General features: G+C 46.2%; 1 protein-coding gene across 2 annotated transcripts in view; it reads left to right on the forward strand.

The window, feature by feature from the left end:
- Nucleotides 1-25283, forward strand: part of TNFAIP8 (TNF alpha induced protein 8) — a 113111-nt gene that overhangs the window by 37900 nt on the left and 49928 nt on the right. The window contains exon 1 of one of the 2 annotated variants that reach the window (XM_080804996.1): nt 12967-14222. The exons of the other annotated variant lie outside the window; for it this stretch is intronic. Coding sequence (XP_080661122.1) covers nt 14210-14222 — 13 coding nt within the window. The 5' untranslated portion in view covers nt 12967-14209. Of the gene's footprint in view, nt 1-12966; nt 14223-25283 lie in introns of those variants that run through there. 2 annotated transcript variants of the gene reach the window in all.

Below are 25283 nucleotides of genomic sequence, written 5' to 3' on the forward strand. Positions count from 1 at the left end.
CAGTAAAGCCTGGTGAGTGTGAAGGGTCAAAGCTGAACCCCAAGTTCACCGAAGGCAAGAACAGAAGGACACCCACACAGTGCCCTGTGGTCTCGTGGATGGAGTCCGGGACAAACTCTGGATATTTTGCCTCTTCTCTATATTTGGGAAATCTTCTACCGACCTAGGGTTTCTAACCCAAATCAGTGAGAGCTTGAAACATTCACAGTTGATGGAGTTCAATCACTGATTTGGGTTCTCTTTGGAGAACCAGGAGAGACAGCATTATATGGTGGGGAAGAGCCTGGGCTTCGGTGTCAGAGAGAAATGGGTCCTGATTTTGCCTTGGCTGAGTTTGAGCCGCAGTTGGGCTAGGAAGGACAGTCTTGTACTTGTCTATCGAATATGGACAGTAATAGCATCTCCTTTAGGGAGCTGGTAGGAGTCTGAAAGATGTTGTGTGCACGGCGCTTAGCAAAGTACTGTATGCAGAGTGAACAGTCATGTTCACTGATGCTTACTATTCCTGAACTGGGAGAAGAATCCCTGTCCTATGTGTTTGCACGTGTGTGTCTATTTCTTTTTTCTTTTTCTTTTTCTTCCCCCCCCCCCACCCCAATTAAAGAAACACCAGTGAATCTGTTAGCACAGCCTGTAGGCTGGCACAGGGTTGATGGGGAGGCAGACGCCAGACCGGCACTTGGGGGGGAACCATGCCCTTGGGGGCTGTGGCATGCCATTCTTTGCAAAATTTGGAACCAGCCCCAGTGTTGCTGAGCAGACTGAGGAGGCTGGCAGAAGATAACAGAGGTGTAACAGTGAGGAAGGGAGAATTTCCACGTTTGCGGTCCTGGAGTTTTTTTTACTCAGGAGTCCAGCTTTGGCTTGACCTCCAGGCAGGTCCCTGGTCATGTCATCTGCTGTGAGGACGAACTCCCCACCCCTCTACCCACCCAGGAAGGTATTGAGTGAGTTCCCATGAGAGTTCTCTGGGTTTCTTCCCAGACCACAGATTGTCTGTGTATTACTTTTAATGAACTCAGCATTTCTCCAAGGCTGGGTTAGTGGCACGTGTTAAAAAGTGTCTTCCTGGGAGAGCTTACATTTCCACACCGTGAAGAAATAGTTCTGTATTTTCTACCCCTGCAGCTTGGTTTCTGTACCCTCCTGCTTGCGAGGGGCAGCGTTGGGATTCAAATTAATCTTTATGCTCTAGTTCCCGTCCAATCAAAAGGGAAAAGAAGTTTGCAGGTCAGAGCTACCATTAACCTTTTTCTGTTTCCTCTGCTTTTTTCTATTTACTGTCACCACGTTGATTCTGGTACCAAGATAAGGACTACTCTAATCTGGGGGAATAGAAGACATTTTGATATTGCGTGACATTGATTTGGTGACTTACTTGGGGTCATCGATGTACTCTAGGGCACAGATTCTTGTACTTGACTGCCTGGTAGCATCTCTTGGCTTTCAGAAATCCAGATGCCCAGGACCCAGCCCGAATGAATTAAATTACCATCTTTCAGGGTGAGACTAGAAATCAGTGTTTTTGAAAATTCCTCATGTGTTTCCAAAGTGTAACTAAGAACCAGGGCTTGAGAACAGCGGCTCTTAACCAGGGGCAATTTGCCTCTTCCAAGCCCTCCCCCACTCCCCCCAGGGGATGTTTGGCAATATCTGAAGATATTTTGGGTTGTCACTACTAGGGGAAGGGTATGTTACTGGTATCTAGTGGGTAGATCTAGTGGGTGGGTATATTACAATGCATGGGACAGTTCCACTGTAATGAATTATAATTGTCGGACACAAAATGTCAGGAGTACTGAGGTTGAGAAGAAATGCTCCAGCATCATCAAATTTAAAATATAGGATATGCCAGAGCAATGCATATGCCCATGGTGAGGAAATCACAGCACGTAGAAGTTTATATTTTTGGCCTCCTAGCAAGATGAGGAAAGGGATACGGCTTCGTGAATACCTCTCCCTCTGGAGTTTCTTCCACGCCTGCTGTCATGGTGGTCCGATGATGTGGTCTGATGATGAGGTCCTGGCCTGTGTTTGTAACTGGTGCACCTCCTGGTTCTGATTTTTGGGGCAGGATCTCTTCCTGTGGTTCCACAAATTGATTGTTCTGGAATGACTTGGAAGAAGACCAAAGTTAGGAAAATTAAACCCATAAAAATTAGCCAAAATAAATGATTTTAAAATAAGCTTGTGAGTTGCTTGTTTTTTGTGTTTTTTTTTTTAATATGAAGTTTTCTAAAGTGAGGGAGTAAACCATTTGAAAGTGGTTATGCATGGGCTATAAAAAAAATCTGATTTTATGTGCTGTTAAGAGTTCTTCGGATTTTTCTTTCCTTCCCATTGGAAAAGAGAAGGCTAGGAAAGGCATTTTTTTATTTTAGCACAGTACTGTTTTCTTTGATTTTGAGACATTTTGGAATACTTTTTCTTTTCTTTTCTTTTTTTTTTTTTTAAGATTTTATTTATTTGACAGACAAAGATCACAAGTAGGCAGAGAGGCAGGCAGAGAGAGAGAGAGAGGAGGAAGCAGGCTCCCCGCCGGGCAGAGAGCCCGACGTGGGGCTCCATCCCAGGACCCTGGGATCACGACCCGAGCCGAAAGCAGAGGCTTTAACCCACTGAGCCACCCAGGAGCCCCTGGAATACTTTTATAACAGGTTAACTTTAACCTGTATTTATTATATTGAATTATAAATCTTATGAACTCTGACTTACTCTGGACACATCCAAGTTTCCAGAGTATGACACGTTAAAAGATCTTTGCCGTAAATAAGTTGTTTGTATGTTTTATACAGTTGGGAAGTTTAAAGTGTTCAGTTGAGGGGAGTCTGGGTGGCTCAGTCGGTTGAGCCTTTGGCTCAGGTCATGATCCCAGGGTCCTGGGATGGAGCCCCGCATCAGGCTCTCTGCTCAGTGGAGAGCCTGCTTCTCCTTCTCCCTCTACTATGCCCCTTGCTTGTGCTCTCTTTCTCTGTGTGAAAGAAATAAGTAAAATATAAAAAAAAATTAAAGTGTTCAGCTAAGGCACTGAATTTTAATACTGAGTATGCATATAACATATTACATATACTCAAAACTGTGTTTTCAAAAACTGATGAAAGTGAATATTTAGGGCTCTTGAAGTTGCTCTGAATATAATGATCATATAATGCAGGTGGTTGATTGAGGATTTTTTAAAAATTTGTTTCTTTAAAGAGATTTCAAGTGGTACCTTTAATACTCCATCAACTGCATCAAGCTTTTGTTCTAGAATTCAATTCGTGTGTATGAATCTGGGATTATAATCCTTTTTCAGTTTTCTCCTGAGTTTTTTTTTTTCTTTTGCATAAACTGTGACTCCAATGTAATGTAGTTTATTCATTCAGTAAACATTTCAAGCCCCACTATGTGCATTTTGCCTTCATTAGTATAATGGGCATAAAACTTTATCAGCCTAGTGTAGTGTAACCTGAGGGCACTACGCCAATACTCTTATGTGCTGTGTTCCTTTTACACCTACTGGTTGAAATGTTTTAAATTAAGGCTAGAACGGTAACAGCTCATGTGATATTTGGCGAGAATATTCCAAATGTTAGGGTTGGGATAAAATATCCTGTTTCTTCATGGAGTTTTAGCAATGACTCCCTCATCCAAGCCTGGTTTTTGTAGCTGTGATTTTCACTTAATTTATAATTGCATTTTTGGAAGTTCTCTTTGAATATGTAAACATTCAAACCTTTCCTCTGCCTTTGAAGTTTTGTTGTATAAAATATGTAGGAAACTAATCCATGCTTATGGTATGGAGATTTTTTCCCCCTAAAATTCAACTGGCATAGGGCCCCTGGGTGGGTCATTCAGTAGGCTTCTTCCTGCAGCTCAGGTCATGATCCCAAGGGCCTGGAATCGAGCCCCGCATCGGGCTCCCTGCTCAGCGGGAGGCCTGCTTCTCCCTCTCCTACTCCCCCTGCTTGTATTGCCTCTCTCTCTCTCTCTGTCAAGTAAGTAAATAAAATCTTTTAAAAAAATAAATAAAAATAAAAATGCAACTGTCATGAGAACCGGTAAAAGTTTGCTTCATAGCGGGTGTACTTAATAATAATTGGTAAAATATTCTTCTACATGCAGGTCTGAGTGAGTGACCATATGTGGGGTGTGTGTATGTTTGTCTGTGTTGGGGGGGGGGGGTGTTGTTCTCTGGGATTGGGATCAGAATAGGAAAATGAGAATCACTTCAGTGCTTAAGGACCAAGTAGATCCAGCCCAAATCTTGAAGTACAAATAGTCTGGGGCCATTTTGGTTTCTTAGAAACTAGTGTTATTGTGCGTTATTCATATATATATATGGGTATAACTTTTATTTCAGTATGTTTTTCTATACCTTTATCATATTGAAGACCAACTAGGTCGATTGGTAGCCCCTATATAGATACTTCCTAGAACAAGGACCTCTTTGTCCATGTATGTAAAAAGAACTGATTTGGCTTAGGAATAAAGGATGCAAAGGGTGGGGTGAGAGTTTGTAGTTGAAAATGTTTGAAAGGCATAGAAGTGAGAACAGACAACTTTTGTGTATCTTGAAGGCATGTAACCAGAGCAAGTGGATTGAACTGTGGGAAAACAGATTCTAGCTCATTTCAGAAGTGTCCAAAGAGTTCATGCACCATGGGCTGGTGAAGGGTAGGTAGGAATTCCCTTCCAATGGGGGGGTCATCAGGAAGACCATGAATGGGACAGGACACGGGAATTGGAGAAGTGGACCTGGAATGAGCATGTGATCAGATGCTCTTTAAAGTCCTTTCCAGTCTAGCTGTTCTGTAATTTTTAGGACCTATTGCCTCCCCCAAAAAGTGAAGAGTGAAGACACCAGCCTTTGAAGGGGCCTTTCAGATTCAAGAGTTCAGGCTGCCTAATGGTTTTTTGTCTCCGGCTTCTAGAAACCCTCCGGCAGTTATACCCCCTCCTCTTCAACATCAGCTGCTTTCTTCATTTGGGAACACCCTCATCAGCATCAGAACACGCCTTTTTATCCACTGCCTGGAAAGGCAAATGACAAGCAAAATTCCTCACCCCAGAGTAGCCTCCTGGCTCCTGCCCTGATTTCCAGTGTAGCGAAAACCCCAAAAGACTTGTGTCTGCATACAGTCTCCCCTTCTCGGTGCCCCTTCTCACCCCACCACTCTCCAAAACCAGAGACCTCCTTTTTAATAAATCCCATAGCCGCTTTTCCATCCTCAGAGCCTCCGCCATATTCAGCATCGTCCATCCCTCCCACTTCTTAAACCGCCTTCTTGACTTGGCTTCCTCTTTTCCACCTGCATCAGTAATCTCCTCTATGGAGGCTCTCTACATTCTGAGGGGCCCTAGCTCCATCCTGGGCTCCTCTCCACCCTTTGGGCAATGATTCTTAACCTGGCTTGGTCTGCAAAAAATGCAGGGGTGGGTAGGCCCTCTTTAATTAATCTAGAATCCCCAGGGAACATCCCCATGAATCCCCATGAACATCCGTTGTTAAAATGTTGTTTCATCTGTTTGTTTTTGTTACCTGACTCTACTAGTGGGTGGCCAGGATTGAGAGGCCAGATGATTTTATCTAGTCCCGTGGAATCAATACTGAATACCAGCTAATGATTCCCAATTAATCTATGGAATCCATCTTTCCTAGATCCCATGCTCATTTATGCTATTATTTGTTTTACACTTCCTCTAGGGATGGGCATCTTCATCCCTAGTCCCCCACACCTGCTTCTCCCCTGTATTTGCCCCTCTCGGTCAGCACATGGGATACACAGCTCTTAATCCCAAAGCCTAGGTGAACTCGAGTCCCTCTCCTCCTCCCCTCAGGGCTACACAGCAAATCCCATAGCAAGTCCTGTCCATTTTCCTTGATTACCTACTCTCCTGGTTATCTTCTTGCTTCTTTCTCAGTTCCCTTTCATCTCCTTTGCAGCCCCCGTCCCTCTTGTTTGTCCCTCCAAATGTTGGCCTTGGTCTGACTTTTCTTCTGTTTTCTTCTGATTCCACTCTCTTCCTACCCATTCCTGAGCCTCCAGATCCCCTCCCTGGCAGTGACGTCTAAATTTATATTTCAAGCCCAATCTCTTGTCCAGGTTCTAGACCTGCATGTCCAGCTGCTGTCCCACAGGCAACTCAATTTCACTGTGTAGTGAGGTGAACTTACCCTCTCTTCCAGTCTTCTCCCAGTGAATCGTGCAATTGACTATCCCAAAATCTACAAGGCATCTCCCTCTACCTCATCCCTATGCCCCATCCCATGCCACTGTGATCAGTATTGCCAATATGAAATAGCTGTAAAATCTGCACACTGCTTGTCACTGTCTACTGCCACCGACCAAGATCAAGCCACCTCCATCACCTCTTATCTAGATTACTTTAAAGATGGATGGGATGTCCCCCCAATCCCACCCCCACAGCAGTCTGGCTTCCTGTGCTATCATTGGTCTTTACCAAATGCCTATCTGATGGTGTCATCCCCTGCCTAAGATACTGTACTAGAGTTCTAATTAAGTCTTAACTTTTAAACAGCCCTTAGAGGCAGGATCCTAATAACCTGTTCTCAGCGGGCTAGACCTGTTGGAATTTCTTGGAAGTGTCTGCCTTCCTCCTTCCACACCCCCAGTGCCATCACCCGAATACATGCACATGACCACCTCTGGCCCCTTGTTTATCATGAATCTTCAGGGCTACCACAAGGCACAGTAAGACCTCAATAAACATTCGTTGACTAAATGTGGGAGGGCAGGAGCTCTGAATGGTAATCGTCACCATGTTCCGATTCTGATTTACCTTGCCTTACAAACTGAAGGGTTTCCAGAGTTGAAAATTTCTGTTTTGTCGAATAGTCCTGCATATGGGTTTCCCTCAGCTCTGTAGTTTCCAGGGGATTATTTAAAAAAAAAAAAAAAAAAAAAGAACTAAGAGAAGTATGTGCCGTCTGCTAGCAAATCATTTGCCGGCTGTGCTCTTTGAATGGCGGTGGAGGGCTGAGCTTGGGAGGCTGGCCAGACAGTGCAGAGGAAGCAAGCCACCCTCATGACCCAGGAAGGCAGGGGGTGAGGGGTGGGGGGTAGATTGGTAATGGTGTGAGCCTCTGCAGTGAGTTTTTTCACCGTGGGCATGCGTAAGCCAGGATCCGAGTGCCCCGAGACGTGCTGGGACTTGTCCGAACTGTTGATTGCATTTTCAAACCTGTTTGGGAAGGAGTCTGGAACACCACGGCAGCGGCAGTGTGCTTGTGTGTCTTATCTGCAGCCGATCTGATTGAAAAGGAACAGACAGGAACTTCATCATGTTTAACCTGTAGGGATATACTGGGGAATATCTCGGTCTCCTTTGTGGTGAATCTAAAGGAGAATGGGGAAGGGTTTTTTTTCCCCTTTGGAAGATTTGGGTCATGTTTCAGACATCCCCTGCAGGGCTGGGAGCTCCTGGGTGAGGTTTCCCCAGCTCTGTCGTCTTCAAACTCCTATCTGTAACCTCTTCATGCCGAGGCTTAGAAGGGCCAACAGTCAGTGCTGAGTCAGAGGGATAACAAGAAGGGAATGACACACTTCCTGCCCTGAGTTCTTGGGAGTTTTTATGGTTTGTTTTTCTGTTTGGCTTTGAAGATTCCCTGAAAAGACAGAAGCTTGCCCTGGCCCATCTTTGGATCAACCACCTCTATTTATTTTTTGATCTCCTAGGATACCTACCCTGCTATGCCTTCTTGTTACTCAAAGGTTTTTAAAATCTTTTTTTTTGTTGTTGATTACGAAAGTATCACATGCTTGTCTAGTTTATTTATCAACTATCTTTTAACCAAAAGAATGAAAAATGGGGGGGGTACTCCTTAATTTCACCACCCAGGAAAAAACTTCGGAGAATATCACTCCAGGCTTTTTATGTACACCTCTAGTTTTTCTCTACAAAAATTATATGATACTTAATAAAATTTCTTTTATCTGTTGCTTTGTAGGCTTTGCGAAGAGTTCTCTTGTTATTAATTACTTGTCATGATCAGTTTGAAAGATTGTATTACGTGCCGTGATATGGACGTGCTGTAATTCACTTAGCCCATCCCCCAGGTGGATACTCGGGCTGCTTTCAGTCTCCGGCATGATTATAAGAACACCACACAACTCCCTTGGACTACAGCTGCCCACACTTGTCCCTGTTTCATTGGATGTATTCCTGGAAGTGGTTCAAAGGACATGTGGAGTTTTCAGGTTTTGATCTTTCCTGCCACTCTGCCTTCCAGACATTGGTCCTGTTTCACATTCTCACCATATAAACCTCTGACCATGTCCCATATGGCACTATCTGTTCTGGCCTTTGCCTGACTCCCATCTGCTTCTCACACCCTTCTTCCCTGTGCTTCCAGCATGCAGCCCCACCGGCCCCCTTTCTTCTTTCCCTGCAGCGTGCTGAGCTTGTCCTGTCTTGGGCTGGTGCACCTGTTCCTCCCGCCGCCTGGCCTGCTTTTCCTCTGGCTCTTGGCACACTCCTATGCCACCTCTGCCAGAGTGGGCTCCGTCACTACTCCTTGTTCATTTCCAGTCTGGCACCTCTCACCATCTGTCCTTCAATTATTTATGTGTTTTGTTGGGTGCTGTCTCTTTCCCCCATCCTATGTTAATTTCATAGCTCAGGCAACCTTGTGTATTTTCCTTCACGCTCTGTTCCCGGCGTCTAAGTCAGTACCAAGCATGCAGTAGGTACTGGATAAATACATGCAGTAGGTACTGGATAAATACTGTCAAATGAATGGAGCAACCTCCCTGTCGTCTGCGAAGGTACAGTGGAGTACAGAGGAGGAAATGGGGACAGCAGTGGCTGTCCCGTGGAGCAAAATGTGCTAAATGCTAGGCAAAAGCTTCCAAGCGGCATAGGGAGTCAGGAGTGGGAGCTGGTCTCTGGCTACCAGCATCCTGCCGGCCTCGTGTGAGCTGAACCTCGGGACACTGGCTGTAGTCTGTGACTGAGAATTGTGGAAAGGACATGAGAGTCTGAGGAGTGCTGGTGAGGGGAGGTCCAGAGGGAGGACAGTGGGAAGCTGGCTGTGGCCAGGACTGGGGGGCACCCCGAGTCCCGTGCAGAGGATGGCACGTGAATGAGGATGTGGAAGCCTGTTTTAAACTCGGATCTAGGCACAGATGGTGGTATTAGGTGACAGAATCACACTTTGGGACAATGTCCTGGGAGAGCAGCTAAGTGGAAGGAGCCGTTCCGCCCCGAGGATGCGGCCTGGCTGGAGGTTAGTGATGAGGGAGGCAGATGGGGCATTTCAGAGGTGGGGAAACAGGAGGGTTTGGGGGCGGGCAGGGGGAGCGAGGGTCCACAGTGACACTGAGGTTTCTGGTCTACATGACTAATGGGTGGGTGAGATACGGGGCCCTAGAGAAGCCTCCCTGCAAATGGTCAAACCTGATAGGTGTTTTTCCTGAAGAGAAAAATCTGAGAACCTTTACTCAAGATATGCTGTAGTTTCTGATGATTCTCTAAACAGACAAGTTTCAGAAAGTTATGTTTTGGGGTTTTTTGTTTTGTTTTGCTTTGCTTTGTTTTTTTACTTTAGGTTTGGAAATAACCATAATGACAGGGACATCTGGGTGGCTCAGTCAGTTAAGCGTCTGCCTTTGGCTCGGGTCATGATCTCAGGGTCCTGGTTTCCAGCCCTGCATTGGGCTCCCTGGTCAACAGGGAGCCTGTTTCTCCCTCTGCCTCTGCTGCTCCCCCTCCCTGTGTTTCTCTCTCTCTCTCTCTGACAAATAAATAAATAAAATCTTAAAAAAAAAAAAAAAAAAAAAAAACCAAAGCCCTGCATATCGACAAAGCTCTCTATCCTCTAAAGAAGGAAGGACCAGTAGAACCGCTTGCTGGCATTCCCTGGAAAGTTGTCTTTTCAAGAAACCACTTTGTGCCACCTCTAAAGCAAAGGGTTTCACAGAATCCAAACGAGAAGGAGAACAGTGGAAGCACAGCAGGCAGGCGGTGAGACTTGGTGAATGAATGACCATCCAGGCCGGGAGAGGAATCCACAGTGACCACGGACAGGGTGGTAGTGGAAGTGGTAGTGGAAGCCAGAGAGGTTAAAACACAGAGAAGAATAATGGGGTTTGGCAGGGGAGGGATGCAGAGGAATTCAGCTTGGGAAATATCATATGTTGTATATTAACTAGAAATTCTAGAAATTTATAGAGAAATTGACTGTGCAATTGGAGAGTTTTTCTTGGCAAATGGAAAGTTTAATTAGTTTAGTGTTCCCTCGCTCGGTCTCACACTCAGTTTCACAGGGAGGTTTGTAATGGAAGAATGCTAGAAAGTGTCAGGATTCCATTTATATTCAGTTCAGCAGAAAGTAAACCACATTTCGAGTGCCTGCATATTTATTAGAGCAGATGCTCGGTGGTTTTGTGTTTTTTGCCTTGTAAATGCTGATCTAGTGTTTTCATTGGTAGTGCGGGTGTGAAGAGAGCTTGGAGCCTGTGTCTGAGGAAGACAGACATAAATGCTCCTTCTGGAGTCCTAGGATCTGGTCGTCACTGCAGCTGCACAGTTTCACCAGCTAGCGGTGTGATTTGGGGCACACTTTGGGCTTCCTTGGGCTGCTTCATTTTCCTTGGTTGTGCAACAAGGTTGGATATCCGAGGTCCTGCCAACACTAAGGTTATGTGAATTTTAAGAAAGAAAGGGGAAAGATGGTCCTGTCTGGTGGGGGGAGGGGCTCTGAGTAGCATTGTATAAAATTTATGCTTAAAACATAGAAATACATATGATATGATAGAAAGGTCTGCCACCCCACGCTTATTAATTTGTGCAGCCCTTTTTCGGGGGGAGGCTGAGAACAGCAGCAGACACAGGAATAGATCTGAGAAGTCACGCCCCCACCGCCACCCCAAGTCCTGTCTCTGATGCCAGCTCTGGCCCGCCCTCCACCAACCCCGTGCTCCAACTCACACTGTCTCACCCACTGCTCTCCTGGCTTTGAAAGGTTCTGGGTTGCCAGGTGTTCCTTTTATTTTCTAGATGCTTGAGCTGTTTGTGCTTTCTGTCTGGTCAACCAAGGACACTGGTGAATATGATATGAAGAGAATAAAGCCAACAGGTTCAGGGCAAGCCAGACCTGGGTTCCTAGGCTGGCATTTGCACTGAGCAGGTACCTTATGTATGTGGAGGTCACACTTATCACCTGTAACCTGGGAATCACGGCGCCCACCTCCCGGGGTTTCAGTGAGGACTGAATGAATGTGGGGAGAGCATCATGCATGTTTCCTGGGATTGAGAGGGTGCCTGACACCAGTGGGATTTTCCCTCCCAGGTCTGGGCATGAACCACGTGCTTCTCTGCCAGCACCTAGCCTCCCTGGTGAGAGAGGGTGGGTCTGACCACCTGCTGTCTCTGTGGCAGCATCTGTGAGATCTTCTGGAGCACCTCGCCGGACTCAGGCACTGATTCTTCTGGAATGATTCCCAGTCGGCCCACTTTCTTCCCTGCTCTGCCCATGACTTCTTCGTCCTTGAAGAAGAGCAGAGGGACACAGAAGCAAGTCCAGTTGAGGAGGAGGCTGTGGTGGGGGCCATGGTTTTTGGGAGGCCACTGAATGAGTCGAGGTGGCTGGAGGAAGCAGAGGAGAGGAGGTCTGGAGAGACCTAAAGGGAAAGGGGATCATCCCTCTTCTTGGTGGCCAGGGCAGCATACCCTAGGGACTAGGGAGCATCTTGGAAATGCCAGGGTGGGAAGGTCAAGGTGTTTTGTAGCCATCTCCAGTTCTGTCTCTAAGGCTATAAAATCAGATAAAATACACAGATGCAGGTATCTTTCTCATGCAGGCGCAAATTTCATGATTGTTGTGGTGGTTTTGTTGAATGTGCAGCTGATAAGGATGTGGGTAACTCTCAGGCAGTATTTTTCTTGACGTACGTGATACAGTCGATGAAACTAGGCCAGAGAGAGTGTGCGCCCAGGAGGTAGTTCTGGGAGGGCAGGGCTTGCAGTGTCCTGTTGGCTCTGCCAGTGTTTGTGGAAACTGAGATGGCCACCCACTTGCCCTGGGTGTGGGGACCGTGAGATGATATTAGTGACAGTGCCTAGATAACCTGGAGCACATGCACATGGATGAGAAGACTCTGGTGTTCCAGAGTCATGTGGTTGCCACTGGATGGTGAAGAAATACCGTAGAAGATGGCTTCTAATCATTAGCAGTGTCAGAAGTGGGTGACTGGGGGATTGGGGTGCTGAGCTGTGCCCCCCAGAAAAGATAGCCAGCTGCATTCCTGCATGCCATAGCAAAGTTATATCTGGACCAGTGCCTCGGTCATCAGGCCACGAGGCCTGGAGCGTGTGCAAAGGCCCTGCTGCCACGTTGGCGGCTATTTTCTGATATGCTGTAGGCCGCCTCCTTCCAGTCTTCCCTTCCCAGGTCTTCACAGTGTAGCTCCAGCCTCTCCAGCCTCTCCAGCCAATGGGTTAGGTTTCGCAAAGTCATAGGATTCAGAATCTTGTCCTTCCAAGAGGATGCATGTAGTCTCTTGGTAGCTCCTATGACCTTTAGTCTCTGATGGGGTTGTCACAGAACAAAGGGGCCAGGGAGAATTTGGGGACATAACACAGGGAATGCGGAAGGATGGTTTCTCAGGTGTAAGCTTCAAACCGCCATGAGTTAGTCACACGGTAATGTAGTCTGAAGACCATAAGAAATGATAACGTATCTGTAAATTGATGTGTATCTGGTGTCTCTTTCCACCTTCTCCCCGAATCAGTAGTAGGCATTTGGTTTGTAATTCAGATCGACAGTAATGCTCATTGCTCCTTGAGCCCGCCATGTGCATCAGGCAAGGTGTCATTTGCTTCCCGTTGTCCTCTTCACATCCTGACAGCAATTCTATGAGGCCGATGATGATGCTATTCGCTTTTGTCTAGAGAAGAAAATTGCTCAGAGAGGTGACATAATTTGCAATTTTATAAAACCAGGAAGTAGTGTCGCTGGAATGTGAATCAGGACGGACTCCAGAGTACTTGTCCTTTGCTTTCCACTTGGTATCTTTTTTTTGCCACGTACTTGGTAGGCTTAGGACAGTCTCATTGCTACAGAGAATAAAAATAAAGTCAAGAAACTTACTGTGTAGTTCGGGATAAGACGGATAGGCCAGTAAAGGTAATTTATGGACAGCTGTGATAGGTAGCCAGAAAGTCTTCCCAGGGAGGCTCAAGGGAGGTGCCGAGGGGGGGGGGGGCTAAAGGAAGAAGGTGAGATCTTCCATAGCTGGTTGGGACACTCAAGGTCTTCACAGAGGTGGTGCCTGTGGAAGTGGGCCTTGCCGGACTGGTAGAAGCTTGCCCGGTGGGAATGGATAAGGGAACAGTTTGTGGGTGGCGATGACTGCCAAGTGCTCAGGCAAATCAACAAGCTTCTGAAGAGATTATTGGATCATATATGCGCATAGATCCTTCTGTAAGGACCTGTGTGTATTGTGTATGCCTGGATGCAGTCACATTCTTTATAAAGACCTTACACTCTTTTCACAAGTGAAAGGCTAATGGTTTTCAGTCACAACATTGTCCAAACTCTGTTCTCTGCTTCTCCTGAGAACAAGAATACCTCTGAGCAGTAGTTACTATTAATAGACATTCATGTTTATACTGGCCAGGTAGGAATGAAGAGCTTTTTTGATTTTTTTTTTTTTTCCCCAGGCAGCATCTATGATTGGAGCTGCTCCTCTTCTTTTTTTTTTTTTTTTTTTTTTAAGTATCGGCTCCTCTTTTCTAACATGTTGAAACGTTAAGACTTCCTGTTTCTGCTTGATTTTGAAAACATCTCCTGTTCGCCAATCACAGGTAATCCCTGTGTTTCTGTGGAGCCTGCACTTACGGGCGGCAAGTGCGGGCTCTCCCCATTGTGGAAATGGGGACCTCTCCGGATTCACAATTAAAGGCTACCTAATGCATTCCACTACAGGTGACGAAACCCAGCTCCCAGAATAACAAGCAAGACAACTTTTAAAGTGACTCTTGTTGACCAGTGTCTTCTCTGTGCTCGCGAAGCGTACGGTGGATTTTTTTTTTTTAAGGATGGTATAAATTCTTGGGAATTATTCTCGGGGAAGACTGACTTCTTCCTGAAGGCGACACAGTTACCATAGAATCGGTATCAACAAAGTGGCCGTGTCCATTCCTCCTGGCTGTGTGACAACCAAGACAACCCGAAGCTGTCCTCCTGACCGAGGACAGAGGAAAAATGCTGAAACTCGGTGAGTTCGAATGGCCCTCAGACTCACGTTCCAATGACTCAGTGACACGGTGTTGCTGTCTGCAAGGGAGTAACATTTGGTCACGGCTTTAAAGTGGTTGTGTCAAACAAATCACCGCTTTTCTTTTTCTGTGACTGGGTGTGGGGACCTAGCGTTAAGCTGAGGGAGGTAAAATAGTGTGGGTGGAAAAAATGGCATCTGAAATTTGCATGTCGATTGTTCCTCTGTAAACAAGTGAAGATTCAAAATGCTTCAGAAATGGGACTCGGATAAGATTGGAGAGCTGTTTCACTTAAAGTTTCTCCTTTTTACATTTCCCATGTCTTTGATGTCTCTGGGTCCCGGCGTGTCTGGCAGTGACCTGCAAACACAGGGACATTTTATTTTTCGTCTCCTGTTGTGTAGATGTTGGTCAGAATACTGTTCTCCCTAACAGCCAATAAACAGTTTCACTCAACAGGTATATGGGCCTTTGTACTTTTAAAACATATCTTGGGCTTGTTTTCAGCCATAGTTAAAGCTTCTACAAGTAGACTCAGTTTGATTTTTGAGGTAAATTGGAAAACTTCTTGAGCATGGAAATAAAACAATTTAAATAGCCCTTAAAGTTATGTAAGGATTTTGCACACTTGTTCAACTCTATGCCGGATATTTGTTGAAGTTCCTCTAAAATTTGTTTGCTCAAAAGACTTTCTGGAGCTTCAGCTGAATATGAGGAGGGGGTTAGGAACTGGAAGACGTAGCTAAGCATCAGTATATCTAGTTTCTTAGCCCATTAATTGAACCTTGGCAGCCAATGCAATTTCCTAGAGCCATGACTTCTTCTTCTTTTTTTTTTTTTTTTGTATGGAAACTGGTTACCTGCACATCATTTATGGTAAATGTACATTTGCTCACCAGATGCCCAGAGCTGTGCGTGTGATTCTCTGTCTGCTTTCTTTACATATGTATCCAGGTACCTTCTATCAAATATATGAAAATGGCTGTATGCCTGTGACTGTAGCTCATGACATCCGTGCAGTTGGGATCAGAGCCAGGTTTGGTTGGGAAGGTTTCCTGGAAGAAGTGAGTTTGGGTGGGGGGGTGGGGTGGGCAAGAGAGGGAGTTTCAAAAGGAGGTAAGTATTGCACTTTGGCAAAAGGAAGCAGCATACGCAAAGCTTCCAAGGCTGGAGTGGTCAGATGTATTCAGTGAGTAAGCGTGAACCGTATGAGAACAGATTGTAAATTAGTGGTTGAAAATCACCAGGCTACCAGGGGAGAAGAGGCCAGGGCTGTGTGTGGAGGAGGACAGGAGAGGCTTGTGGGAGCTGCTCTCCTGCTTGTGTTGCTAGTAAATTTCACGCCTGGATACCCGTGGACGCTGACCATGTTGCCATCTAGTGGAGCCGGTGGAAATGCACCTGCTAACCTCTTTTCACTTCAGGTTAAATAATGTGGTATCTTAGCGGTAGGGAAGCTCACTTCTATTTTCCCTAGGAATTTTACATGAGGAATTAGAGGAGATGGATGTAACTGTGCGCCCCCCAAATGATATTAATTGTGACTCTAGAAAATAGAACTGAATCCCAATAGAAAGCATTTCTCACAGACGATGTTTGGAGGTCGTAGAGTCCATCCTGGTACAGTGGTGGTGGAGGAGAGCCCTCCCATGGGAAGCACCACAGCCCACAGACTTCAGAGCTGGAAGACGCTGTAGAGGGTCGTACCCCAGCCATCTCCCCTTGCATCCATCTGTGTCTGCATCCATTCAGCAAAACTTCCTGAGTTCCTGTTACCTGTCAGGCTCTCTTCCGGGTGCTGGGGATACACCAGTGATAAGAGAAGATAGAGAGCCCTGCTCATAAGAAAAAAAATAGAGAACTAAAATAAGGAACTCAAGAAATCCCTGCCCTTGGAGCACTGACATTCTAGTGGGAAAGATGGACAATAAACAAAGAAGTAAAAAAAAACAGAATAGGTCGGATTCTGTTAAGTAAGTGCAAGGGAGGAAAAAAGAATTACGTCTAAAATGGGGGATAAGTATTGCCATCCATGTCTGTGGGTGGTGGGGGCGGAGGGAGGATTTGCAATTGTGTGTCCTCACTGAGGAGACCGTGAATTAATTTGAGATTGTGATATTAGTCTCTCCTAAAGGTGTGAGGAAGCCAGACAGGTGATGAATATTCTGGAGAGGACCATTCCCGGCAGAGGGCAAGAAGATACAAAGGCCCTGGGGTGGGAATGGTCCTAGTGTGTTCCCGAAACTGCAAGGGGACTGATCAGAGGAAAGATGAGCCAGAGAGATGGGAAGGGGCCAGATCAGCTTGGGCCATGGTGACAGTTAAAACGAATTTGACATTTGACATGAGAGGAGAAGCCATCCAATCTAGTGTAACATCATTTGATAAATGAAACTTAGGACAAAGAAATCAGGTCAGGTGTCTGTGGTTAGTCAGCATCATGGGGCCAGAGCGGGGATGAGAACATGCTTTCTAACCCATGTTCTTCCTGCCGACCTAGCCTGCCCCAGTGAGGATGCATGACCCCATTGAGGCTCAGGCTTATAAGTGCAGTGATCCTGAAATAGCCTGGCACTGTGGGGTCCTCCCAACAGCTGCGTGTCAGCAGGTTCATCCTGATCCTTCCTGCAGGATGACCACGGTACACACAGAAAGGAGGAGACCTCTTCTTTCAGAGGATTCCTCTGCCATAAAGCGCCTTCCTTCGTTTTGGTATGGAGGTAAATTCTTTGGGTTTTGCCCTCAGTTAAACCCCTAAACCTATAGTCTCATGAAGGCTCCCTACATTCATTGTGCGGTTACTTGGATATAGAAAACACAAGATTTTTAGGGTTTACAGGGGTAGATCACAGTTCTTGTCATGAGAGGTAGTAAGGTTGAATAATGCAAGTTATTTAAAATGATTTTGAAAATAGGGGCACTTGGGTGGCTCAGTTAAGTGTCCATGGCTCAGGGCATGATCTGAGGATCATGGGGAAAGAGATTCTCTCTTCCTCTTCCTCCCTCTCTCTCTCTCAAATAAATAAATAAAATCTTAAAAAAAAAAAAAAGAATTTGAAAATAGGATCATCAGGTGAGGAGAGAGCCCCTTGCTGTCACCAAATGCAGCTGGACCTGGACAGTTTTACCCAACGTTCTTCATCTTCTCTCTTTACTGTGAGCCTGTTCAAGTCCCCCCTCCCTTCCACCTTCTTTAGATCTTATGACCATTGTCCTCTGGACATGAGCCAGATCCCCTAATCTCACTTTCTGAGGAAAGTCGGACGAGTGCTCTGTGTACAGGAGAACCTGCACAGTCTCCTCTCCATCACGCACAGCCTGGATCCTGTGGATGGAGTCACAGGGGGTCCTGGCACCAGGACGGTCCCATCCTGTGCAGAAAACTAACTCAGGACTTTCTCTTGCTCCTTCCTTCCCTTTCTTCCAAAGCAAAGCTCCTAGTATAGGTAATGTGAAGTCTACATCATCTTACTTGGCACATACATTTGTTTATATAGTACTTTCTCTCTTTTTCCTTTTTGCTTTCTTCTTTTTAAAAATTTATGTATTTGACAGAGAGAGAGAGAGCAAGAGCACAAGTAGGCAGAGCAGCAGGCAGAGTGAGAGGGAGAAGCAGGCTCCCTGCTGAGCAGAAAGCCCATTGTGGGGCTCCATCCCAGGACCCTGGGATCATGACCTGAGCCAAAGGCAGCTGTTTAACCAACTGAGCCCCCAGGTGCCCCTTTTTATTTATTTATTTTTTTTACCAACCAAGGTGATTTCATATGTCCATTTGCCTGTGTTTTTGTAAAATGAGCTCTGAAATCCCACTACCTCAGACTATGAGGATTAGCCCCGATTTGTTTCCTCAGGAATTCATAGTCCCTTCAGCACCTGAATTCTTTATTTTTCCCTGGAGCCTGAGGGCACAGTTCCCTGGGATCCTTTCATTTGGGTCTTTAGGTGAGTGGGCGCTCCTGGGGGTGCTTTTACTTTTTCCTGCCTTCAAGTCTTGCTGTTTTTGCAAGGGAGGCAAACCCCTCTCGTGACAAGGATGTTCCTGTCCTGGGTCCCTCAGGAGGTTCCGTCGGGGATGGTGGGGCAGCGCCATAGTGGGAGTGGAGGACCCACGTCCTGTCCCTCAGAGCCTCTGCCCCGTCTGTGTCACTGAGGTTGCTCAGCATTCTCTGCCCTTGGGTCTCTGTGCTTGGCTATCACTGCCATCAGACAGGCAAGACTTGACTCTGCAGGAGAGGGGGTTTCCAGGCTGTCTTCTGACTTGGTTAGGCAGCCAGCTTGAGGAAACGGGTGAGCAAGTACTAGTCGTCTGTGTATTCTGGGCCTCTTTTACCCGCTGTCCTTTAGGGGCTGGGCACGTGGTAAAGCCGGCGGCAAGATTAGAAGTCCTCTAGCGTGCTCCTCATTAGCTGTCCAGAATGGTCTGTCACTTACGGCTCTTAATATGCAAGAAAGAGAAACCCCAGTTTGGATTGGCTCGTACAAAAGAGAATTTTTTATTAGCTTGCATAACTGGAATGAGATTTGGTTTAGCCTCTCAGTGATGTCAGGAACCCATTTTCTTTCTAATCTGCCCTTTGTGGTTGAGTTTCATCCTCAGCAATGCAGTTTCTCTCATGGTGGTTAACTGTCTGCGGCAATGCTAACTTCACGTGCACAACGCACTGTCCGGCAGGAGAGAGAGAGAGAACTGGCTTCTGGCAGCTCTATCAGAGGAGCCAGTGGCCTTTTCCAGAAGCCCCAGCAAATTTCTCATGTCTCAGTGCCCAATCTTAAGCCAGTTTATTGGCTATAGAAGGGAGTGGTGAGTGGCATAGGTTCAGGTTGTCTAAACCAGTCACTGGGGATACCTGGGTGGCTAACCCACTAACCATCTAGCTGCCTTTGGCTCAAATCATGATTCCAGGGTCCTGGGATAGAGTTCTGCATCAGACTCCCTGCTAGGCGAGGAGCCTGCTTCTCCCTCTCCTCTGCCTGCCACTCCCCCTGTTTGTGCTCTCTCTCTCTCTGACAAATAAATAAATAAAATCTTAAAAAACAACAACAACAACCAGTCACTCTATGGCAAGGAAACTAAGATTACTGTGCCTGAGTTGGAATGGTCAGGGTAAACCTGAGAGTTAAGGATGGACTCCGTGTCTCCCTCAAATAGCACACTGCCCCCCAAGCAGGGCAGATAGGAGGGACATTGAGTGGGCCACCATTGTCTGCTGAACAGACTTCTTTTCGCTGTGTTTTTTTCTTTTTTGTTTATTTTCCCCTGTTGCTTATTTGATGACTGGCCACGGTATAATAATACAGTACAATATTGTACTGTACAATACAATACAACCAATACTGTATTGTATTGTACAATACAATACAATCCTCCATATTGGATTCCCAGTGCCCCATCCCCCAACCCCATGACAGTGACACAGATGCTGTCAGGGAGAACAAGGACATACCCTCCTTGAACCCCAGCTGCTGATCAGGAAGGGAAATTCTCAGAGGTCAGTAAGGCATCCCCGAAGTATCATAGACCTGGTCTTGTAAGCGCTGAACAATGAGAATAAGAACTAGAGAAAATTAATTACAGGCAGCCCTTCCATCTATGGTAATTATGTGTCCCCATAAAACACTGAAGTCCAATATAGTTTTTCTTTTAAAACAATGTAATGAGCCCATTTTTTCCTGTAAAGAATACCCTTATGTTTTAAAGACATGAGCTTAATTGTCATATCTGGTTATTTTATCTATTTTAACTGTTATTACTGGACTCTGGATAATGTAGACTTTGAAACTGCACACGAATAAACAAAACAGGGCAGTCAGTCGTACAGGATGTTATTTTGTTTACTCTAGATGATCCCTCCAGGAGAATGGCCATCAAGGTCAGGAGAAGGGACTAGGGCAACATACAAGGGCTCCAGGGGGAGAAAAAAGGCACAGCGTACAAAGAAAAATCACTTTTGGGGTACCTGGGTGGCTCAGTCTGCCTTCGACTCAGGTCACAATCCCAGGATCCTAGGATCAAGTCCCACATCGGGCTCCTTGCTCAGTGGGGTGCCTGTTTCTCCCTCTGTGTGCTGCTCCCCCTGCTTGTGCCCTCTCTCTTTCTCTCTGTCAAATAAATAAATAAATCTTAAGGGAAAAAAAAGAGGTAGGTATTTATCTTTGTACATGACCTCCATGAGTGGCGAATGGAATTCCAAACTCCAGAGCCCTGTCCCCAGCCAGCCAGTATTCTTGCCACATCCTTGATGGGACTGGACATACAGAAGGCCAGGCAGGGCCAAGGAGCCTTTTATTATAGGTGGGCTTTGACCCAAACCCTGATGATGACCTCGAGTGAGCCAGACTGCACCCACGGGTGTGTCAGAAATCCAGTCCAAGACACTGGGTTAGGCTCCAGAAGGATGCAGCCATCTTTAAAGGCAGGACGCTCTGTCACAAGGGGCCGCTTCCACAGCAGAGGTCATAGAGGTGGAGGTTCTAGTGCCCATTGAGACACTTGCATGATGAGCTCTGGACGTGCCGTATCAACTTCCGGGGCCTGATCTCTCATCGATGAGCAAGCTGGAGCTGAGATTGAACAAGAGGACTTGCAAAGCTTCCCTGAAGCCCTTGCCTTCTGGTTCTTGGGTTCTGTGCGGGCTGTGATGGGAGGCATCAAGTGGAACTGTGGCGGGGTGCAGGGTGGGGAGCTGAACTCCCCTGGGCCTGGGCATATAGACACACGGGAGACGGCGGTTTCTGCATTGCGTCCTGCAGGTGTCCTCAAGAGCTACCAAGCAGCTGGTCTGGCTCAGGGCTGGATGCGAACAGCTCCAACTTGCGTGTTAGTTGCCTACTACAGGTCCCCTGAATAGAGGGGTTGTTTCCTTTGCCAGGCCTGGCTTGGATGCTGGCTGCCAGGCTTGTGTTCTGTGACGTTCCAGATGGCAGGGGTCTTGCGGGAGCCGAGGATGCAGGGCGAGATCAGATGGTGACCAGTGCTGGCTGATACTTCTGTTGAAACATGGTTTCAAAGCCGTGGTCACGTGGTTTATGTTGGGACCTGCGAGCCTCGCCGTACTTTTTTTTTTTTTTTTTTTTGGTCTCCTGTTTTGGTAAAAGTCTGATTACAAGGGGTATTGCACACAGTTGTGGTTTTTCAGTTTTTCGTGCTCTCGTTGCTCAATTACCCAGCTCCAAACGGTCGGCTCTGGAGCTCTACCTTGATGGGAGAGAAATGGTTTGTTTGTGTTCTGTGTCAGTCTGGATAAACCAGAGGTCCCAAACTCAAATGTCTGCCAGAACCAGGTAAGAAACGGGAATGTGAAAATATTGCTTTCTACGAACAGTTGGAGGTTATGACACCTGGGGCTGACTTGGAGAGAACAGGTCCCATCCCCAGGCATTGACATTGAGATGAAAAACAAAATTTATCCAGTCCAAGAAATCCGTCTATGGCTGGACTCAGCCCTAAGGCTACCAGTGGGTGGATTCCTGGGCTATGAATCAGCGAACTTCAGCTGTCACGGACGTTTGCTCAGCCTCAGAAATGTCAGATGTTACAGATATGAGCCCTTTGTCATTTTGCTTCTCAGTGGATTTTAGCTCTTTACCTTAGATGACAAGGCGATCCCTGGGGTAAGTAGGCCACCCTAGCTTTGACCCACAAACTGGAAATCCTTCCAAAGAAATAACGTCTTCATGGATATTGTTCCTTTGGTTCCCGACTTTTGGAGGCTGAATCAATTTAGAGAAGCGAAGATGGAACTCTCATCCAAAACGCTTCTGAGTATTTTACAGCATTAAAAAATAAAAAAATTTGTGCCCCTCAAAACAAGGAACCTCCCACATAGGAAAGGCACACTCCTGCCTTGCTGGTTGTCTGCTGGGTATAGTCACTCCTCTTTGCCTTTTCTCTGAGTTAGGCCAGCTTGGGGGCAAGGACCAGGAAGGAATCTGGAAGGGACAAGCTTGTATTCACTCTTTCCCACCCCTTCCATGCCTCCCCATACTCATGTTCTTAATTTCTGCATTCCTGCTCTCCCCTGCACCCCCCCAGGAAGGAACCAAGAAACCAGTGGACTCATTTACACGCTGAGGTGTGAGTCATTCACAGGCCTTAAGAGACACTTGTATTTTTCAAAGAACTTGATGGTACAACAGGAAATAGGACAACATTTAACCAAAAGTCCTGCTCCTTTAATGAGAGTATTCCTGTAGTGCTAAGTGGATAATTTTAAGGCTGGGGAGCCTTCGAGACAGTCCAGAGATAGCACCTTCATGGCCCTGCTTCAGGTAAGATCCGTTGGACTGCCACCAGCCACTGAACATGGAGGGGGGTTCCTGCTTTATCCTGTTTTATTTCCATTATTCAGATTCCTGTCAGAGTCCATGAAAATTCCTGCAGTTGTGTTTTTAAGAGACTGATGGTGCCCAGCTCCCCTGTGTCTGACCAGTGGGAGAGTTATGGGGATTTAAATATTCCTTCAGCAGAGCCACTCAGTTAAAGCTGTGCTAAAAGTGTGCTCTTCTCCTAGTGCTTACTCACCAGAGTAGTCTCAATTTCTCCCTTTCTGTGAGAGTCCATAAAGGAATAGTCCACAATTCTTTCTGTACTTCCTTAACAGCAATCTATCCCCGAACCCCTTGCAATTTGGCTTCTGTGTCTAATCATGTTACCTAATTGTTTTTTCTTCAAGAAAAGACAGTGGCCACCTCATCATCATATCTGTTGGCCTTTTCTTTAGCTTTCCTTTCTGGTGGGTTGATTTTTACCTGTTAGCTCTACCAGGAACCATTCTTCCTTCCTTCCTCCCCCATCTTCCCCTCCTTGGCTAATTTCTCCACTCTCCACCTCAGTTCCTTTTAACTTAGGCATCACTTCTTCCAGGCAGCCTTCCCTGATTGACTCCCTCCCCCAGGACTGATTTACATACATACCGATTTACATACTCCTAATAGATTTCAGAGCACCCCATGCTTTTTTGCTTTTACACTTACGTTATATTTTAATTAGTGTCTTCCCCCTCCCCTGCCTATACAGTAGGGTCTGTGAGGACAGACACTGGTGGTGTTTTATCTGTACCATTTGCCTTATACCTGTACATGGTAAATGTTCCATAAGTATTTGCAGATTGGGAAACTATAGAAATGAAGACAGCATCTAAACAGCACTATCTATGGCTTCTTCTAGAGCAGGCAATGAAACGCCAGCTTCCTTCATCAAGCTTTGGTTCTCCCTAGGTCCCTTGGACCTCCAATTAGTAGATGTAGAGGGGTTGTTAGGTGCTGTTGATAAAAAGCGATACCTGGGGGCACCTGGGTGGCTCAGTCGGTTAAGTGTCTGCCTTCAGCCTAGGTCATGATCCCAGGGTCCTGGGATCAAGCCTTATATCAGGCTTCCTGCTCAGTGGAGAGCCTGCTTCTCCCTCGTCCTCTGCCTGCCACTTTGCCTACTTCTACTCTCTCTCTTTCTGTCAGATAAATAAATAAAATCTTTTTTTAAAAAAAGTGATATTTGGCTCTGAGGAAGAAGGCAAGTGTCTGGAAATCCTGACCATGCATATTCAGTCCCTTCCCAGGCAATAACTCTTCATTGCTTCTGTTGGCCAAGAAATGGCTCCCTGTTGATGAACCCAATGGAGTGGATGAGGTTTGAGGGCTCTGACCACTAACAGAACAGGAAACACATTGTTCAGAGAGCGGGCAAGGGGGCGCTAATGATTTTTATCATCCACCATGGAGGGAGAACTTGAATATCTGATGGGCAGTTCTAGAGAAACATTGACTAATTCTTAAAGGAACTGATAAGTATGGTGGAGATCCAAAAGCATGTGGATAGTCACTGTATTTTGGGGGCCATTTAAGGAATTTTTAAGATAATTTCAACTATATACACTATTCTTTACTGATTTGAGAACCCAGTGTCCCATCTCCTCTCACCTCTGAAAACATGAGTCAGCTATGTTAAGAGCATTACACCTTCTCTATAGACCTATATTATGACAGGCTTTCGGGAGCATTTGAGAAGGTGAAATCTTGATCACATGCCTCTCCTTGTGTCTTGAATTTGAATGGGAATTATTGATGGGGCATAATGACAATGAAAAAGGACAATTTTTTTTGGCAGGGTTTAGTGAGCAAAAGTGGGTTCATATCTGTACTACAGAAGAGTATAATCAACAACAATAGTCTGCTGTGTAAAACAGATAATAGTAATGTTCCCTAGCCTTTGTTTAGTGAAGAGGAGATATTCTATGCAATGTATGTTAGAAATATTTTCATCAAAGGCTGTGGCTTTATAGAAAGAGCAGCCCTCTGGGGAAGGGCTCAGCTCCTATGGGAAATTGATCTGATAGAAGAGGCTCAAGCCCATCCCCTCACTGGCTGCACTGCTTAGACTTCAGACTCCGAGGTGTGAAGTGGGACTCCTCCCCTTCCCCCTTGCCACGCCTGTTCCTCTCTGGATTTCCCCGCTTTCTGTTAAAGTCCCTCTTGCTCCAAGTCAGCTCGGCTCAGATCCTGCCAGTCAGCTTTGCTGTCTGACCTCTCTTGACTGCCCCACACCCCTCTTCTGATGGAGCATATGCTGTATTTGTCTTGAGACAAAATTACTGGTGCTCTGCTCAATCCAAGACTCTATAGCAGGAGAAAAATAGCACAGAATGAGGGCAGAGAACCTGCCTTCCAGTCTCAGCCCTAGTTAAGTGACCTTGGTCCAGCCCCTAAATGTCTCTGAGCATCAGTATCCTTGTCTGAAGCAAATGGAGCCAATGATAACCCAAGATTCCTTTCCGTACAGAATTGTTATGAGGCTCAGTGGCATTGTGTGCAGACACACTTCAAGAACTAGAAAGCACCACCTTGCTGAGATGTGGTAAGATGGAGATGTGTTCTGTAAGTGTGCCTAGGACAAGACTTAGCACATAGTAGGTGCTTGATAAACTATGCCTGATATTAAGACAGCTGAATATAAAGATAAACCTCATTGGCTTTGACCCGGGCTGCTGGTTCAGAATTTGGGGCAGTGGCCAAGTGGAATATTGCTTCCTTCCTCTGGCCCAGATAATAGGGTATTTGGGACACCC

Source organism: Martes martes, assembly GCF_963455335.1.
Source record: "Martes martes genome assembly, chromosome: 5".
NCBI lineage: Eukaryota > Metazoa > Chordata > Mammalia > Carnivora > Mustelidae > Martes > Martes martes.